The following is a 19,547-nucleotide window of genomic DNA, read 5'->3' on the forward strand; positions in this document are numbered from 1 at the left end:
GTCCTCCTTCTCCCAAGGGATATTCAAATCCACCTGTCCCTTCCCAGGCTGTAGGCAACCTCTCAGCCCTTCCTATTGAAGTAGTGCCATGGCGCGGTGAAGGATTCGCAGAGCCGGAGAGGAGAAGCAAGTGGGAGCCTGATTGCGGCCTGCCTAAACAGAGGTGGGGAGCAGGTACCTGGCGGCATTCCCAAGGCTGCTTACTATGTAATTTGCATTAAAACATCTCTGGATAAAAATCAAAACCAGCCCTGGGGGCAGAGTCCAAACCCAGTGCCTCTATCCACAGGGAGAGGTTGCAACCACCTTGTCCTGGCAGCAGGTGCTATTTTGGTGCCACCCCAACCACACCTTTTTCCTCCAGCCACGTCTTTAAATGAAAGTTGGAGCAGCTGCTCCCTCACACTGACACCAGAGCCACGCTGAGGAACCTTAGCCGTGTTCAAGACCTCCCAGTCCCAACTGGGCTTCCTGGGCATAAGCACTAAGAGGTTCAGCTTGGCCAAAATATTTGGATCTCAGCATGGATGAAGAAAAACTTCAGGTACCCAAATAACTTCTTTTGGTGAAAAAATGGGTTCCTGCAGACTCTCAGGTTGGAGGAGGGGAGAAGTCATGGCTGATTTAGCTCTGTGTTTAGAGTTGGAAGTTGTTTCCTGTTGTGATTCTCTTCGGGTATCTGTGTGGCTTTAAGGACCTTGCCCACAGTGAATTGAGAGCGTGTTTCATTGTGCGATGTGACTGAAGGACGTGCAAGGTTGACTTCAGCTCTGGAGTGTCCAATTCTTTTTTGAAAATTACTTCAGTTTCACAGTCATTTAGAAGCTTTAGAAATTTTCCCCCTTGCTTTTCTCTGGCTTCTTCTTGTGTAAAATAGAGATAACAATACCTTCAGGACCCACCATACTTTAAAAAAAGATTTGCAGTCCTCTGAAGGACAGCAGGCTGAGCACTGAGTGTTAACTTGCTAATGAAGAAGTTGGGCAGATGACAGAAAAGTCAGGAAAAATTATGTTTGCTGGTGCCCTGGGTGAGGCTGGAATGTCTTTTTAAAAGACACCTTTTGCTGGCCGTGGTAAGATGTGCAGATGAGGATGTGTGTCCTATTCTTTAGCCTTAAAATGAGCAGCTTTCAGCACACAGGAATGAGGTTATTGAAGGCCTATGGGCTGATTCAAGTTATTTATGATGGGACTATATAGCATGGGGAATGCATTTGTCAGTGCTGTTTGAAAGGCTAGACTTTAAGAACTAAATCAAACCTACCTCTCTAGACCTTTGCAAGATAACCCTGGCTAAGCACAGCTGACCTTCCTCCCTGACTGGTACAAAATGTGTCCTCACTCCCCTCCCCACGTGGTGCCTTGTTCTGCCAAACTCTCTCTCCCCAGATGCGAAGTTCTGCTCTGGGTCCGTGATCTGCTGTGAGGAGCCCTGCTTTGACTCTAAGGCTCATGGAGGATCTTCTGTTCCTAGGACAGCAGGTACTGAGCTTTTTCTTCCACACTGTAAAACCCTTGAGGATACAAAGGCGTGGGTTTGTGCACTGAGCCTGTGCTTTCCTTCTGCTCCACCTCTGAAAAGTCAGGGGAGGGAATGGAGCCAAGTGGTTCAGGCTGCATTTTCTGGGTGTGGAGAAGATGTTGTGTTGTCTTCTCTTCGGCCAGAGGAGGTCAAGTCAGTCACTGTGTCAGTCCCTTGTAGGCAGTGATATTACAGGTTTGTACCGTGTGGACAGAGGGGTCTGTGCTGTAACACCTCTTTCCTTGGTGATCACTGACATGGGTTTTCACAGGGTTTAACTGGTTGGTTCTTTGTCCTTGAACTCATTTGGTTCCTTCTGATGCACTGGCTCTGAGGGTGCTGTGCAACTGCACCGTTTCAGACATGTTAGCCAGCTGGCTGGAGGGGTGTATTTTAAAATGCGTTAACTTTTAACATTTTTTTCACGGTTTTGAGAGTGCAACAACTTTTTATGTCTCACTGGGGACGTGCTTTCTTGCAACTTCATGTTAGACTTTCCTCAAGCTTTTGTGTGCAGAATTCTCTAATGAGAATTTTGTCCTTCCTTAAAAAAGGACAAAATAATTTTTCTTTTTGGTGATTCTTATATAAAATTAGAGGACATAGAAGAACAACTTATGGTATCCAAGCGTGGTTTGATTTTTAGCAGTCTGGGATTAGTCCTGAGATGGTGCAGAATCTGTAAGGACATACAATGCTTTCTGAATTTTTGGAGAGAAAATACAATGCTCTTCCACTTCATGAGGGTCAGTGTGCATGCTGAGCCCTTTGCCTGGGCTGTGCAGTGAGGCCATGGCCCAGTCTTCCTTCAGCAGACCCTTCCTCTCCTCTTCAAAAACTTATATTGAAATAGTTACCGTGAGAAAGCAACCAGGTAAAATAATGTGCATGTGTATTTATATAAAAGTATAAAAAGTGTGTGTGTGTGTATATATGTGCCTGTGTGTATAAATAAAATAGCAACACAGATGTTGGCTCTCTGTCAGATGTAAATGAAAGCCTTATTCACAAGATTTGCTTACTGTTATACTGTGGTTTCATACTGAATTGAGCAATTGGGAATGAAAGAGAGTTGATTTTTTACCATTTCTGAGTGCACTGCAATCATATTACGTTAATAATCTAAACCAAAGCTAATCTTGCTTTCCCATAATGTAGAATGTTGAAAGTAGTGAGAAGCATCTAAATTATCTTAAAAGTGAGAGTGATTCCAGAAACTTTGACTGGTAACTCACACCACTTGTAATATTTTAAATGCTTAGATGGGAACTTGCATGTGATGCCTGCCTGAAGGAGTTCTTATTTGTAAGATAAAAACAAGGGAGGCAGAGTAGAATATAGCACAGTAATGAGATGTATAAAATACTCCTGAAATATTCCTGATAGCTGTGATGACCAGTTTTTGGGTTTCTCTTCTGCCTTTACAGCAGAAGAGGCTTGAAAATGCGAATTTCTGTCAAAGCAAACATTAGTAAGAATATGTCTGATCCTGCTTTTGGGACCTTGAATTTTATTACTGGGTATGGTGTCAGGTTCTGCCATTCCAGGGGGTGTTTTCTGTTGCTTCAAAACAAAAAAGCTTTTTGGGCCTATCTTTTGTCTTTCATCTCTGGTTAAATGGCTCCTTTAACCCTGCAAGGCACTGCAGAAAAAGTACATTAATTTTTTTCGTCTGGGGGTCTGCCATGACCCCTTGTTACAGCTTTTACCCAGAGGCTGGAGGAAGCCTGGATGTCACTTGTGGTTATCTGATAGCTGTGTACAATACCCAGAGAGGCGCTGTACGGATCAGAGGTCAGGGATGCAGCTCCAGATTGGTTGATGAAAGAATTTGGCTATTGTGGAAGCAGGTTAAAGCAGGCATCAACAACAAGTTACAGTGGCTGGCTGTGGTATTCTCCAGATTTCAGGAGGCAGAGAAGATCAGAGAGTTCCTTGGGAATATTTCATGTAACATCAAGCAGCTCTTGTCAGACTTGCTCCTTTGTTTTCAGAAAGGCAGGATGATATTTTGGAAAACACTTACTATTCCCATTTTGCTGGGCTGGTTTTTACAGCCAGAAGAAATGGATAAGGGTTTGTCTTGTCTCGTTTATTGAGGATATCCAAAGTTCTCATTTCTCAGATGTGTTGGGTTGTCCAGTCACTCCAGCTTGTGTGTTCAGTGGTCCTGCCAGATCAGCACTTCACTGAAGTTCTCCTTAATGTATTCACAAAAAGTTATAAAACACTCTATAAGAGGCCTCATAGAATGATTAGTTTTATCTTCAATTAGTTCCCGCTGAGACTTGATGAGAAATCATTTGACAAGGTAGGCATGAGCTTTGGTATAATCTGCCTGTCCAGTTACCATGAAGCACAGTGTGCAGAGAGGAAAGAGGCTGCAAATGAAGAAAACCATTGAATATTTTAGACTGCTGCCTGTGATGCATTTTTGGCCTGCTTGAGTGGCTTCAGCCACTGGGATATTGCTGCCAGGCATTAAAGGCAGCATGGGGGATATTTTCATCCACATGGCTGGTGAGATGCTGACAAGCAGCAGTCAGACTTGCTCTGCCCTTGGTTGGAAAGGTTTGTGGATCAGGCTGTTGAGCTCCTTAAAATCCACAGCAAAATCGGAGCTAAAGCCAGTCAAAGTAGTTTTTACAATAAGGTGAGTGAGGTGGGGGGGAGAATAGGGCTGAGTTTTTAAGTCCTTTGGAGTTGACTGATTGCCTCTAATAAACAGTTGCACAAGAGTGCCTCCCCTGGGAAATGCACCATTGCCTTCTGTTTGCACAGGCAATAGAAAACACTGGCCACTTCTATTAAAGAGAGTGAGACACTGTGCTGTGAAATGGCTTGGTTTTCTGTAAATTGTTTATTCTTGTTTCTCTGCAATCAGATGGTAGTTCTTTGTTTCATTGTTTAGGTCTCTGGTCCTACAGTCGTTAAAGCTGTTTTTTATAGCTAAAAAATCCCAGCCTTCTGAGCAATTGAAGGCTTGCTTAGAACACCAGGGATCCAGAAATGCTCCTTCTGGCTGTGCAGAAATCTGTCAACTGTATGTTAAGGGATGAACAGAATAAGAATTCCCTATTGCCAGTCACATCTACCACAGACTCCCTTCAGACAGCTTGTCTGTACAGGCACCTTCATGCTGGATGTCTCCTTCATCTGTGTGGTTTTGGATTCCATGCACTTCTGGTCTGCACTCCCCCCTCAGACATCTGGGTTGGGTTTCTTATTTAAGCTGCATTTGCCTCGCCCCCTGTGGAGTTTGGCTGGAAATAGGCAGGTTCTGCAGTACTAAAATCCAGTCTGTTAGCTCTTCAGTTTTGTTACTATTCAGAATAATCTTTGCTGGCCTACTGGTGGCAGCTTTTCTGCCAAAAAAGAGTCATTTGAGTGCTTGCTAATCTGCCACAGGCGAACTGAGGCCAGTTAATCCATAATTTAAAGTAATCTTGTTGATTGCACTTGCATGATCGACTCAGCTGAGAAATGGATGGTGGCAGGTACTCTGTCACTCCTTTTGGTAGTATTAGCTTTGCTTGCATCCAAATCTGTATCAGGGGGAGTTCAGGTTGGACATTAGAAAGAGATTCTTCACTGAGAGGGTGGTCAGTCACTGGAGCAGGCTCCCGGGAAGTGGTCATGGCATTAGGCCTGTCAGACTCCAAAGTGTCTGGACAAGGCTCTTAGTTATAGGGTTTCAGTACTCCTGTGAGCAGCAGGGAGTTGAACTTGAAGATCCTGATGAGTCCTTTCCCACTTGAAATGTTCTCTGATTCTGTGAGTAACCACATTGCAGTGGCATTTATAAGGAAGCAAATTATGCTGCTTTTCCTGGCACAGACCTACACTTACTCGAGGCATGTCCTCTGGTTTACAACACTGAGTGAAAAGCACCAGGGAGGATTTAAAAATCTCTGGTGGTGTTGGACCTGGAGAAGTTTGCATCTCAAAGTGGCTTTGTGGGTGTCAATTAGTTCAGAAGAACTTATGAAAGGGGGCAGATAGGCTTCCTCAGGCTGGTCAGAATGCTGCTCCTGAGTGTGGCAGCTAGAAAATGTTCCTTTGGTCTGTGGGCTGAGAGGTTTGCAGGCAGCTTTGCACTGTGGCCAAGAGAGAAAAGTCGTACACACTCCTTGGTTTAGTGATAGCCGAGCCAATAGGACATAATGCCTGGGTCAGAGCAGCACACTAAGGCTGAAATATAAACTGAACCCTGGTATCTGCAGAGTGCTTGGAGCAGAATTGTGTCTGATAAACAGCGGAGAGACAATGGGAGGGGATAACAGCTGGAAGAAGCCAGGAGTCAATGACAAACATAACAGCAATTGCAGTACAGGCTTACGGTCAAGGCAGCAAAAGATGAAGATGCTGGACCCTGAGGCAGAAGGCTGGTTGGAGAGACACTCTTAGATGCAGTAGATGACTCCTCCTGGATGTCCATGGGATGTCCAGGGAACAAGACTGTGCATTCCTAAAACAAGAGGGATCACAAGACCCCAAATACTGCAAACCACTGTGTTAAAAGGGGCAGTGTTACATGCATATTGCAATAAACATTTCTGTGTTGAGATAGGTCCTCCTGCCTATCACAAGATGTGAGAGCTAATGCATAAGTTCCCAGTACTGTGTTTTGTCTTGAAGCTGCTACTCAGTGCCCTGGTAGCTGTAGAATTTTGATCATCTGCACAAAGGCAGAAGTCATCCTTTTGGGAGAAGGATTTGCAAATACAGACCACACAGGACTTCATGAGCCCCATCAGTAGCTCCCTGAAACACTTTGAGCATGGCATTGGGAATAAAGTGCTGTGTGATACTTCCAGATCAGTCCCTTGGAAGCTGTATGTGCTTCCCATGTAAGGACACGAATGCTGTGGGATGGGTGACATTGCTGGCAGCCTGTCCCAGAAATGGCATCTGCCTCTTGTATGGTCTCAACTTCCATTAGCAACCACTTGAGAAGATAAGCTCTTTGGCTATCACAGCGTGAGGATGCTGGTGAATTTGGTTTTACTGACCTTTTTGGCAGCTCTCAGATCAGGCAGGCTCTTACAAGTATTGTCTAAACCTTATAGGTTGCAACGCTTCTCCAGAATTTCCGTTCCTGAGGCTGCCTCGCAGTAATACCCAAAACACCATTTACATTTTAGTATTTAAATCTTTTATGAACTGATACGAAAATCTCCCGTGCCCTAAATATTTTATCTGAAATATTTTTTTTAAATCTTTAAATTTTCCTCCAAGGGGCTGGAGAGCTGAGCAAACCCTTGTGGGGGGGAAAGGGCTGCAGCTGGGGGAAGTGTGGGGTTTCCAAGCAGAGAAGTGCAGGGCACTTAGAGAAGCTCCTGCCTTTCTTGACTTGGCAGATATCTTTGAATTTTAATGCTTTTTATTTTCAAAACCTGTGGCTGATTAAAGTGCAGAGCAGCAGGACTTGGTTCCATCGCTGTCCCCCACTGGGATGAGCCTGTGCAAGGTGTTCCCTGGGAATTGCTGGGCTCACTTGGAGTGTGGCTGCGGGTTCAGGGCAGGGGCCGGTCCGGCCTCCCCACGTCCATTGCCAGCCTTGGCAGGGAGCCAGGGAGAGACAGAGTGAGGATGCAGACAGCTGTGAGGTGGATGCAGCAATCTGCCAAGCCAGTAGCAAACTCTGAGCAGCAACTCTGGGCTTCTGGCAGGGAATTGCCAGCAATTTGCGCTGCAGTTTCTCTGAGGTTGCTGGAAAAGGGCCCACACCACTCCTCTTTCTGGAAGAACAGCAAGCTAGAACCCATTTATTCAACACAGCTCTAATGCTTGTTACCACAACGCTGCAGAGACTCACTTAGCTGGAGTGCTGCACCAGTGCCAAGCTCCCTGCACTTGGCTGCCTCTCCTCTCTTGGAATCTGGGGAATGGCTTCTCACTAATGGATCAATGAATCGATAACCTCCTCCGAGCATTTATTTAAATATCACTACCTTTCATGCTGCTGCTGGCCAGGGATGACACCAGCAGCATTAATTCTTGCCGGGGCAAAAGCACTACGCTCAAAACAGCTGCTGTCATCTGGTTTTTCGTGACACGGCTTTTTTTTTTTCCTGCCCTGCTGAGTCATGGGAACGTCACTCAGCACAAGGCACAGGGCAGACTCCTGCACAACGGGGATTATTTTTCTTCTTTTGTGATACAACTCAAATCCAAGCCGGATTAACTCGTGGTTTACGTCTAAAGTGAACTGCTTGGAACAGGTTCTCTAGAGGAGTTTACTTCTGAAAGAGCAATATTTTCATAGCGTTTAGGAGCAGTTTGTGATGAATCAGACACTTTTCAGCGTGTATCTTGCTAAAATTTGCTAAAAACCAAACATGGGCAGGAGGACTTATTGACTAACCCCTGTAAGTAAGCAGGGCCAAAATAATTTCTTTCAAGTGGGATTTGGAGAACCGTTCACTGGGAACTGAGTGACTTTCATTGTAATATGGTTTGTTGCTTCCTTGCCAGAAAAGGAGTATGTCTGATACTATGTACTGCAGGGTTGTTTTGTATGCTAAGGATCCCCAAATGTTTTCTTAAAGAGTAAGGAAATCTCAGAAATTCTCTGTTTGCTATAAATTGAACTGAGGGTATGACACGTGTAGAACTGATGCCTTTTGCTTTCAATACTATATAACAAAATTTTTGAGAATATTGCCCATCTCTCCCTGTATGCCTGAAAATTTAGGAACATGTGTGACTGAAAGTCCATCTTGTTTGGCATCCTGCCTGCATGTATTGTAAGTGCCAGACGTTTGGGCAGTGATTATTTGTACCTTCTGGACACAAGGGATTTTTTCTTTCCCTCCCCAATATGCTGAACTAGGATCTGTAGCACGAATGTTTTCTGTGTTTCTGCTAAACTTAGAAAAATACAAAGTAATTAAAAAAAAATTCTTAGTATCGTATATTTTAATCTAATTACTATCAACATACTTGGTTTCTCCAAACAGTGAATTCTTTGGGTTCCCTGCGGTCCATGAGCTCCTTCTTCTAAAACCCCACACAATTCCAGCTCTCTCCCTTGTCTGCTAATGCTTCCTGATCTGACCACAAAAACTGCTGAAGCCTCATTTCCCAGCTTGTCTGCATTCACCTCGCTGTCTCTCACCATCCTCTTTCCAACTGAATGTCTGTACAAAGCTGGCTTCCATGGTTACTACTAAAATAGGCAAAGGAGATATTTTTGGTCAGAATTTGCCAGTTCAGCAAGATCAAAATGCTTTTGGGAAATGTTCTGATTGCAGTGAAATTCAAGCAGGACGTTGTCTTGCAAAATGAAATAAAAAACCTCTCCAGCTTCCTCCAGCTCACCTGCACCTTCTTGGACTACTGTCCTGGGCTGCCCAGTGCCCCACTCCACCATCAGGGAAACCTGTCATTCAGGCAGCCCTGTGGCAGGGCTTTTGTGTGGGAAACATTTATTTTTCTTGTTCTTTTTGTCCTAAGTGTTGTCATATCAAAATCTTCTCTGCCCCACATCAGCCAGGACGCCTTCCCCTCAGCCAGCCTCCTCCAGAGCACCCATTTCTGTTGTCAGACTTGTTTGCAGGTATTATTTATTTTAGACATCCATAAAAGCTATTCAAGCATGCTGTGTCTTTTGCTCAGGAATGTGTTGCTGTCACTTGTCCCTTCTGGTCTCTCCTGTTTGTTTCCCTTGTGGCATGTCCCAGTTTAGTTGCAGACCCTCTGAGGAAAGAGACTGTCCCTTTTTTTATGTATCTCGACACACCTACTGTACTTTCTCAGCCTGAATAGTTTTTTTTTCATTCTGTATTTGTAACAGGACCTCCTGCAGTTAGGATAGCTTTGGGTTTCCTTTACAGATGCTGCTGTATTGTTAAACTTCCCTCTCAGTTCTGAGGACAGCTTGAGCTGTGTCCGTGTGCCGTTCTACAACACTGACCTGATGGCTCTGTGCTCACAGCCTTATGGTTTTCTGAACCTTCTGAGCCTTTGCAAACCCACATGACTCTACCACCCAAGGAGACTGGCAGACTGAAGGGTGCATGGGCCTTATCGAAGTTCCTAAGCCAGGCTAAAGTGCCTGTGAGATGCTTCCCTACCTCAGGGTGAGCTCCTCATTTCTAGCACTCTCCTCAGCACAACAGTTTCACTGCCATGGACCTGTTGGTTTAATGGGGGAGAAAAGAAGGCAACTTCTCCTCTCTGTTTGCCTGTCCCTGCCTACCTTCTCTGGCCAAGCTTTTCAGAAGTAGTGGAAGAGTATTTCCTGTCCCATAAAGTATCTCATAGAGTATTTCCTCTCTCATAGAGAATGACAGTATCATAGAGGATCCTGAGTCGGAAAGGATCCACAAGGATCAAGGCCAACTCCTGTCTCTGCACAGGACCACCCCAAGAGTCACGCCATGTGTCTGAGAGCATTGTCCAAATGCTTCTTGAACTCTGTTGCACTTGGTGCTGTGACCACTTCCCTGGGGAGCCTGTTCCAGTGCCCAATCATCCTCTGGGTGAAGAATCTGTTTCTAATATCCAACCTAGACCTCCCCTGGCACAACTTCACGCCAGTTCCCTCGGATCCTGTCACTGGTCACGAGAGTGAAGAGATCAGTGCCTGCCCTTCCACTTCCTCTCATGAGGATGTTGAAGACCTCAGTGAAGTCTTCCCTCAGTCTCCTCTTCTCCAGGCTGAACAGACCAAGTGCCCTCAGCCGCTCCCCATATGGCTTCCCCTCAAGGCCCTTCACCATCTTCATTACCCTCCTTCAGACACTCTCTAATGGCTTAGTATCCTGCTTATATTGTTATGCCCAAAACAATATTCAAGATGAGGCCACCCCAGTGCAGAGCAGAGGGGGACAATCTCCTCCCTGGCCCAGCTGGTGATGCTTTGCCTGATGCCCCCCTGACATGGTTGGCCCTCCTGGCTGCCAGGGCACTGCTGACTCATATTTAACTTGCCATTGCCCAGGACCCCCAGGGCCTTTTCCACAGCTCTGCTCTCCAGCATCTCATTCCCCAGCCTGTCCCTACTGCATTGCATTTAGCCATCTTTGCAAATCGCAGTGGGCAGCAATCAGAGACACTAAACCCATCATTCTCAGTAAGAAAGTTGGTGTTTTAGCCCAGTGGATAGCAGGAGACAGCCTCCGCAACACATCAGCTTTTCTGAACTTAAAACAGAGTATCCTGCTGCAATGCAAACTCCAAATGCTTGGTTTTTAGACAAAATCATGCATACTAGTACACCCTTTTAAGAAGAGTTACCAAGGTGTGCCTGCACTGAAATGGCCGGAGGATGAACGCACTCTCTGCAGTCACTATCCACTTGCAAGATTTGTTGTTGCCCCCATGTCACACTCCTGGTGGACCAGACTGGAGAATTGCAAGGAACAGTGAACAGTCTCTGCTTTAGATAATCTTGCTTTCAAAATCTTGCCCCAAACACAGAAGGGTGAAAGCAGCTTTTTATGTTTGTTTGTTTTGTTTTGTTGTATGTATTTAAGATATTACGAAAATGTTCTGCTGAGATACTCATGTGTTTTAGAGTTGGACCTGTGCCTTCAAGGGGTAACAAATACTTCTGATGACCCTTCAGCAGGGACCTCCTCCTCCTAGTGTCACAGCTCCAAGGCACTGCCTAAAAGGGTGTTTGCTGCCAATTAGTCTCAAGACTTTCCCGAACCAAAGCTAATGTGCTTCCATTTCTGAAATCCAAAAGGGCAGTGGCCTGTGTGTCAGCACCCCTATCGATGGCTCCCGTGTGGGTATCAGACACGGAAGTACATTTAGAGAAGCTGCAGAAATTTCTTGTATCCTAATGGACTAAATTCTGATTTGCCAAGAAGCATCTGCCTGACTTGTACCACAGTCCTCATCAGCAGGATCAGACATGCTCTTCTGTAACCACAGTGTAATGGCTCACAGTTTGTGGGTTGGGCTCCAGTGATTGACTGGCTGGAGCCGTTATTCCCCTGCAAACACAAGGGAAAACACCATTCCCTAAAACCTGGCAAAGGAAGTTTTGTTTGGCATGCATTAGCCCACACTTGCAAAGCTGAAGGCTGTATACGCAGTCGGTTAGCACAGATCACCTGAAGTGTAGTCAACAGATGCATTAGGATTAATGGAGTTGTCTGAACTCTGTGATAACATTTATAGGGAATCTTCATTAGATCCACGTCTGCAATTTATAAAACCTTCTACCCTGTTTGGCTTTGTTATCTGTAGAGATCACCATGAAAGGTGGAGCAGCTGTGAGAGCTATTATTCAAGTTGATATATAATAATTGCAAAAAAAGGTAGGGTGTTTAGACAGATGATATGAAGAACAGATTTGCAAGAGGATCATTAAATTCATGTTCCTCAGCTCTCAGGAGCAGGTGTGAATTGAAAGGAAAGGCTTTTCTGAGATCCTCAAGCCCACTGAGATTGGTGTTCATAAGAACATCTTCTGGACTTGTCATGGCAGTGCTCATCAGAGGAGGGACTGGGGTGAGCAGAGGAGTGGAGAAGGGCAGCTTTCTGCTACAGAGGGAAGTAATCTACAAAGGTGTACTCAGTAGCTCTTTTATGGTTTCCAAGACCTTAACATGCTTATTTTATTGATGAGAACAGTTAGAGAGCTTCAGTTGCTTGCAGGGTACTTGGTGCCAGACTGCCTAGTCTTTGGTCTTGAGGAAGCTGGTGCTGGAGGACTCTGCCATCAGCAGAGGTGTCAGAGTGGAGTTAATGAGGAATATCAGTGCCTTTGGTCTGGCTGAGTTGCAGCTGGTCATGCCAGCAGTTACCTTGGGTTTGATGACCAGCCAGTCACTGAGGTAGATGACAAATCTTGACTGGCTTCTAGCTTGAGAGGGGCAAGAAGCAGCTGAGTGCTAATTGAGCTTCTCTTCCCAATGCCCCCATCTTGGGAAGGGACAGCTCTTGCTGCAGGGCTGCTCTTCCCCTGAAGGTCTGCTGGTCCCATCTTAGCTGTTTGTCCCAACTGAGGGACCAGGACAAGGGCTTAGTGACTCCCAGGAACTGCACGGATCTACAGAACACCATCAGAGAGAGGCGCAGCCTGGAGAGGTGTCTTTTCCTTCCCCTGGCTCTAGTGAAGACTGCAGGGATTATTTGGGGATAAAAGAAACTTCTCTTGCTTTCAGCTCTGTATAGGAAAACAGTCACGTTATCAACCACTTGGCACGTGTGCTTCAGCGAGGTAGAGGAGGCATGCGGGGTCTCCATAATTAACATCAATTATTTTCTCAGAGGAGGGGATAAAACCTGAGTCCTTGAAACTTAGATTCCCTTCTGGTACTGAGAGGAGGGGAATAAGGGAGGTATTATTAGAAGGCATTTCTTTTATTTAACAGATGTTAAATAGCACTATACCACTATATCAATCTGTCAAGTACACTAATAGAAAACAGGGTATAGAAAAGCTGAGATGTGAATTTCACAGGGAAACAAACGCCCCCCTCCTGCAGGATCCTCAGTTTGGGTCTGGGGGCCAGTGTGAAGCACAAGGAGCAGCGGCACATATGCCAGGCACATGTGGATGGAGAGGGGAAGGAATGGTTGTGGACTACAACAGAAAGAACTTGTTGCAGCTGGAAAGGTTTTCACTCACCCTGTCTGGGTTGTTGTACTTGAAACTGGATTAAAAATATCTTTAAAGCAGGAATCACATGCATCTCTTAGTTTTTACAACGTGTGTGTATCATGCTATGGGTTTCAGTGGTGTTAGTCGGCATTTTCAGAACCTTGGTGGATTAAAGTCTGGAGGAGAAAAACAGACCTCTACTGGATGATTAAAGGTCGAGAAGCAAGCCTGGCTTTGCAGTAGTGTGATATGGTCCCAAGTCAGACCTAGAGCGATGGTATTTTCTTCTGAGGCACTGCGTTGGTCCCTTAAACTTGTCCTGGTGATCCCCAGCCACTGGCTGTGACTGCAGGCGGCTCAGTTCGGTACGGTTTTATTAACATAGCTGCCTGGAGCCCAAGGTTAAGTGATGAGAGTTTCAAAACAAAACAATAAATTAATAAAATGAATGTGTCATCAGCTGATCCTCTTCTGACCACCATCTGTCCCCTGATCATGTGATGTCTCCCAGCTGGCCACCCAAGAGACAAACCATGCAAGATCATCATCACAACATATGCTGCTATTTACACATTTTTAAAGGTAATAGTTGCTAGGCTGTCATATTAGTAGTTAAAAGCAGCTATTTGGAAGCTAGGGGATTTTTTTCTTTATTTCTCTCTCTCTCTTTTTTTTTTTTTTCCTGAGGAAGGCAGTGACTCAGCAGGTATATTTCTGACAGAGACATGTTCAGGGTTGTATCAGTGGAAGTTCCTATGTACAGTATATGTGATTCCCCCCCCCAATCCCTTCCCTTATTCTATGGTATGCCGTTGTGCCTCTTGCAATAAACAGTAGAATAAATAAAATAGAAAGAAGGCAATGGTACTACAAATGTCACTAGTGTACCTTTTAGGAACATTATGTGCTCTCTTTGCCATCTCCAGGATGCAAACCAAGCTGTGCATTTTTAAACTATTGTTAAGATCAAGGATGTGGTTATGAGAAGACTTACAATTTATAGGATACTTAAGCATTAAGGATTGAGGCACAGAACATTTCCTGGGGATTAACGACTGACTGGGTGAGCCTCAGGCCATTAACCCCTGCCTGCCATTAATCTTCAGGAAATGCCCTGCAGTGAGGTCGTTATTGCTGTTATATGCTGAAACAGAAAAATAATAATAAGAAAGGTCCGTGGTTTATTTATTTATATTTTACATAACACGATTCTATTCAGGCTGTAGGAAATGCACATCTTTTCCTTTAGCTGGTTGTGCTGCTGGAATTAATGCAGTTCCTGCATCTCCCTCTTTTGTGAAGAAGGATTATTGTCAGATCGCAGGAGTGTGAGAGGGGCAGGATTTGGCCCACTGCTTGTATTTAATGCAATGAATAAGCAGTGCTTCTCTGGTGTAACTGCTGGCAGAATTTAGCCCTATATAAAGACCAGCTCAAAATGCTTGTTTTACAGCAAAGCAATTTATTCGCAGTTCTAAGCATCTCACAGCCTTTTTTTAACTCATTGAATAATCCTTTTAGGTTGCCCATAAAGCAGGTGAAATGCTTCTGCTGCAGTCCTAAGGCAGAACACAGGCTGCATAAATAGCATCTAAATTACTAGGAATACAAAATACACATACAGTAATACATACCTACAAAGGCAAATTCATACTGACAGGACTGCAGTGTGTGCTTATCAGCAGCAAAACATCTCAGGGAAAAAAAGTGGCTTTATATTGAAATTTTATATACGTTTCTCTCGATATTTAAACACTTAAATACTATTTTGTGCATGTTCTAAAACCCAGATGCAGGCTCCTTTTAATGAGCCTGCCTGCTTAAACATTTATTAGCTTAGAGATGTATAGTTTTCATAAAGCTGGCTGATTCTTTTTGCAGAATATCTTTGCAAAAAAAAAGCTTTTTTTTTTTTTTTTTTGTGTACATGGCCTCAGTCCTTGCAACCTCCTAGAGAGTCTGTCAAGGCGCAACTTAAAAGCTCGTTCAGGCGACCATGACCCCCTGCTAGCAGATTGTCTGCCTAAAAGGTAAGGGAAAAGCTAAAAAAGAAGGAGAAACTTAAAAGTAGCTTCTCAAAGGCTGCATAGATCTTTTTTTTTGTTAAACCTAAAGTGTTTAAAAGCTTTAATATTGATGGCCTGTCAACTTTGTCCTGATTCTTTGGCTTTCAGTTAAAAGGTTTTTGTTGTTGTAGCTTATGCAGTTGCTCTGTTGCTATGGAAACGTGACATCAAAATGACGTTTCTCTGTTTAAAAGCTTTTAACTAAATTCCTGCCTGTCAGATGTAGGCCCCATTTTGTGCACTCAAGCTTCAAGCTGTTGCAAAAAGGTTTCATATGTTCTGTTGTCATTCAAATTCTTTATCCACATATGCATGTCTTGCACTACAAAAAACCTAAACTAAAAACTCAATCTATATTAAGTGTCCTCTTTTAAAACCCTTTTAGGTCAGTCAGCAATGGCTGCAGCAGAAATTCCCAGTTACATTGTCTCTTCTCAGACTGAGAAACACAGGAGGGCCAGGAACTGGACTGATGCAGAAATGAGAGGTTTAATGCTGGTTTGGGAAGAATTTTTTGATGAGCTGAAACAAACTAAAAGGAATGCCAAAGTTTATGAGAAAATGGCTAACAAACTCTTTGAAATGACTGGAGAAATTCGCCACGGAGAGGAAATAAAGATAAAAATTACAAATATGACATTCCAGTACAGGTAAGCTTCAGTTCATTCTTTTTATTTTAAGAGATTTTAGCAGGGACGGCGCAGATGATTTTTGCCTTTCAGAAAGAAGTCTCCTAGAGGAAATCTGTCGATAAAAGATTAAAGATTGTTCATATCGCTTTTAAAATTCTCTCTTGCCAATGCTGTTACGTCATTGTTAATTTTTCCCCCCGTTTCATGTCAAACTCTGGGACAACTTTGTTTCTTTAAAATTAGCTGGTGTTGTTATGATGCAGAGGGATGGAAATGTATTTAGTGGGGAAAAGAGATTTATCTTTTTTTTTTTTTTTTGCTCTTTGCTGAGGGGACTGATTTTGTTAGCTTGGAAGCCAGTTCCTTGCAGGGAAACTCCTGCAGTTTGAAGTGGCCACTGAGGATCGGAATTGCGAGGCAAAGTTAAAAAAAATCTAGAAGAGAATAATGTTTGGGGGGTGTGGGGGGGTGACTGATGCTCCTAGATTTTGGTCTCGTGAGTTGAAGGGTTACACTTCACGGGGCCAAGAATAATTGAATGTCTTATTACTGAGTGACACACATTGCTATAATTATAAGCAGCAGCAGTGAAAGAACTATTATATCTGCAGAGAGAGAATCAATGTGCACCGTCAATACTGCTCCAAAGGAGTCGGGGGGAGGGCGGAGGTGTCTACAAGGGGATGATAAAGAACAGGCAGGCAGGCAGGAGGGGAAGTTGGCTTCAGAAAATGCGAGGCATTTGTGCATTTGTTGTATGCAGGGAGAAAAATAATTAGAACTTAACAGAAATATTTCCATATCTTTTTTTTTTTTTTTTTTAAATTCTTATCTCTGTGAGGCACAAACTGCCTCATACTGGAAATCCTGAGTGGTGATTTGAGCTGTGTGCTTGTAATGCAAGAAAATCAAATATGTGACTCTTTTATTTAATCTCTCCTCAAAGCTCATATTAATAATAAAAAAGGTTATTACAGCAGGCAACCATGTTAAAACTGCTCGCTTTTCTGTAAGGCACCCTTACTGTATTTAATGCAGAGACTGCTCATCAAATAGAAAACTAGGGAAAATCCTGTAAACCCCTTAACTTTGAATGTCCTTCTACATTTCTATGATCCACAAGCCTAATGTTTAACATCATTTGCCATAATATTAAACCTGATGTTTTGTAGCAAATGCTAATGTCTCCAAAATGTTTCACTAACCCTGCTGTAATCCTTACAGTTTTCTTTACTCAGACTGTAGCCGAGAAAGCTGGAAGTAAGACAAATTTTTGCCCAGCATCACCCCAGCAAGTCGGGAGTTGCTGGCTACCAGGCTTTTGCTTAGTCTGCTAAATCTGCAGTCCTCCCTGCTGAGAAATATGTCTCGTGGCACTGAGATTTTACAGGTGTCTACCAACACTGCACGATATTTAAGTGCCGTAATTGCCAAGTGGAATAGGTTATTTCTGTCAGCCTTTGTTCTAAATTTTCAGTGTTGTCATCAATTAGGGACTCTCTTTTTTTTTTTTTCCTAATTAATGTTTTTACTTTAAAGTTGCATGGGGGGAAGGGGAGAAATAAGATCACTCACATACATGCACTCCGTGTGTGTGAGAGAGAAACTGCACTTTAAAAAAAATACCCTTCTATTTTGGTGAACTTCTAAGATTGCTTCTCTTGCATGTTGTCAGGCTGCTTTTCTATTTTGCAGTGCATTGCAGCTCCCTGCTTATTGATTGAGATGCTAATTTTGGCGAGTTAGAAAACTGCCTTGCGCTGTCAGAGTGCTGTTTCATTTTGTACTCTTGAATGTGAAATGCATCTTTTTATTGTTTGTTCAAAACCCGTGTGCTTTGCATTCAAGGTGAGGCGGTGCAGAGAACGGGGACAAACGAAAGCTGTGACTTAGAATATCTCGTTTTCTGGATACTTTTTGGTGCTGTGTGAGGATAGGGAACGTGGTGATGAAACTGTAAATGATATGAGTGGCCACTGAGTGCTGGCTTTGCTGTATGGCAGCTGAGTTTTAATCCATGTTTTGGTGCCTGCAGGTCACTTGAGGAAGATGCTTTACCTCACTGTATTTCTGAGTATCATCCCTGCACTGAGGCATAAACTGGAAAAGAAGATCCTGAGAGTAGGAAAATGCTCTATTTTGAGATAATACTTTGTAAAGATTATGTAGGGTTAATAAGTGTGACATGGGAGAACGTAGCAGCAGCAGCAATTAGGGGGATGTTCTGCACCTGAGTGTTTATTTCTTCCCACGACTTCAGGGTCCTTTACTTTTTTAGGCAGCTTTTTACAATGCTCAGAGGTGGAATGGTATCTAGTCTGCCTTTGACAGCCAGATATGAACTGCATTAGAATATTTAATCAGATCATATTATTATTTATGTGCTACAATTTCATAAAGGAACATAAAATGCTGTCCTACAAATTGCTACACCTACCTATATAAATGGATATCTATGTGTATATTTTTTCTATAAAAGGAAAAGCACTACTTGAATATTTCTACTAATCTTTTTAACCAAGTTCAGTTTTAAAAGTGTTATCACTGGCATGTCTTATCCTGGGACATTTCTTGAAACAGGTATTATTGGTCTGAAACATAAAAGGAACTAAAATAGAAAGCAGTGAACATGTTTATAATGATGCTTTCCAGTTTGAGGATCCCATGACATTTTAAGAGGCAGTTCAGTAAATATTGTTTTATTTATTCTGCTCAGTGAAAGCCATTCGTTATTGTGCAGAAGGTGTCAAAGTCATACAAACATATGAATAAGTAGGGGAGGAGCCTTTTTGTCCAGTAATTATTGCAGTTGCTGCAGCTAATGTAACTATGCATGTGCATGCAGTGGCAGCAGGCTCAGAATTTGCTCCCAGCCCAAGTATTCACCCTGGTTCTGGATCCTCGGTGGGATTTTCTGCTGCCACACAGTTAGTTCAGGTGTAGTTCAGTGCATGTGAGCATCTATCAGCAAAGCAATTTTAGGGTGAACACATCCCATTCCTCCACATCTGAGGTGAAAACGTTGTTCAGGTGTTAAAATGCCATATAGAAATCTATTTTACCTCATTATCTCCTCCTTGAATTCTTGTGTTTATTTCTGACTGCCCTATATTTCAACGAGGCGACAAGAGAATGAGAAGTTGCTCAGAAAACACAGTTAGGCTGAGCTGTGGAAAGCTTTCTCTATTAAGAAAAATGGGAAAGTTTGTGAAGGCAAAGAAATATAAAGGAGTTTTAGAGGTGCATAAAAATATACACTACTATTTTTCAGAATATAAAGCAGATTTTTTTTTGCTATAATACAAAAAGTTATTAGAATTGCAAGGCAAGAAATGTAAAACTAGTTGAAGTCATATAAATTTGTATTGCACTGCATAATAAGCATGTGGAACCCATTACCACTGAAAATCATTGACACCAAGAGAGCAGCAGGTTGTTTTATTATTAGTTTTACTAAAAATTAGATTTATTAAATAAAAATACAGATGTTGTTTGTCTTTCAATTAGGTAGAGTTATAAAGGACAACAGGTTTCAGGATATTACTAGCTGTCGATGGAAAAATAATCACGTGTTTTTCTGGGTGAATGTGCCCCCAAAAGCTGTCAAAATCATTCTTGAAGTATTTAGCACTGACCTTTGTCAGGAGTGAGGCAGCAAGACGATGGGCTGATCTGACAGCAGTTCCTGTTTTCCTCTGCATGACTGTAGTCCAAGTGCATTTGGAGGAAACTATTCAGGGAAGAATATACCGTGACCTG

At 43.2% G+C, this 19,547-nt stretch overlaps 1 protein-coding gene across 2 annotated transcripts in view; it reads left to right on the forward strand.

Annotated features, from left to right (window-relative positions):
• Window positions 1-19,547, forward strand: part of MSANTD1 (Myb/SANT DNA binding domain containing 1) — a 43,625-nt gene that overhangs the window by 9,826 nt on the left and 14,252 nt on the right. The window contains exons 1-2 of one of the 2 annotated variants that reach the window (XM_050338006.1): window positions 15,385-15,423; window positions 15,542-15,806. In XM_050338006.1, the coding sequence (XP_050193963.1) occupies window positions 15,553-15,806 (254 nt within the window). In that variant the 5' untranslated portion in view covers window positions 15,385-15,423; window positions 15,542-15,552. Of the gene's footprint in view, window positions 1-15,384; window positions 15,424-15,541; window positions 15,807-19,547 lie in introns of those variants that run through there. The other variant, XM_050338005.1, reaches the window with a different exon arrangement.

Source organism: Myiozetetes cayanensis, unplaced genomic scaffold, assembly GCF_022539395.1.
Source record: "Myiozetetes cayanensis isolate MyiCay16 unplaced genomic scaffold, myiCay2020 scf7, whole genome shotgun sequence".
In the NCBI taxonomy this organism is placed as follows: Eukaryota; Metazoa; Chordata; class Aves; order Passeriformes; family Tyrannidae; genus Myiozetetes; species Myiozetetes cayanensis.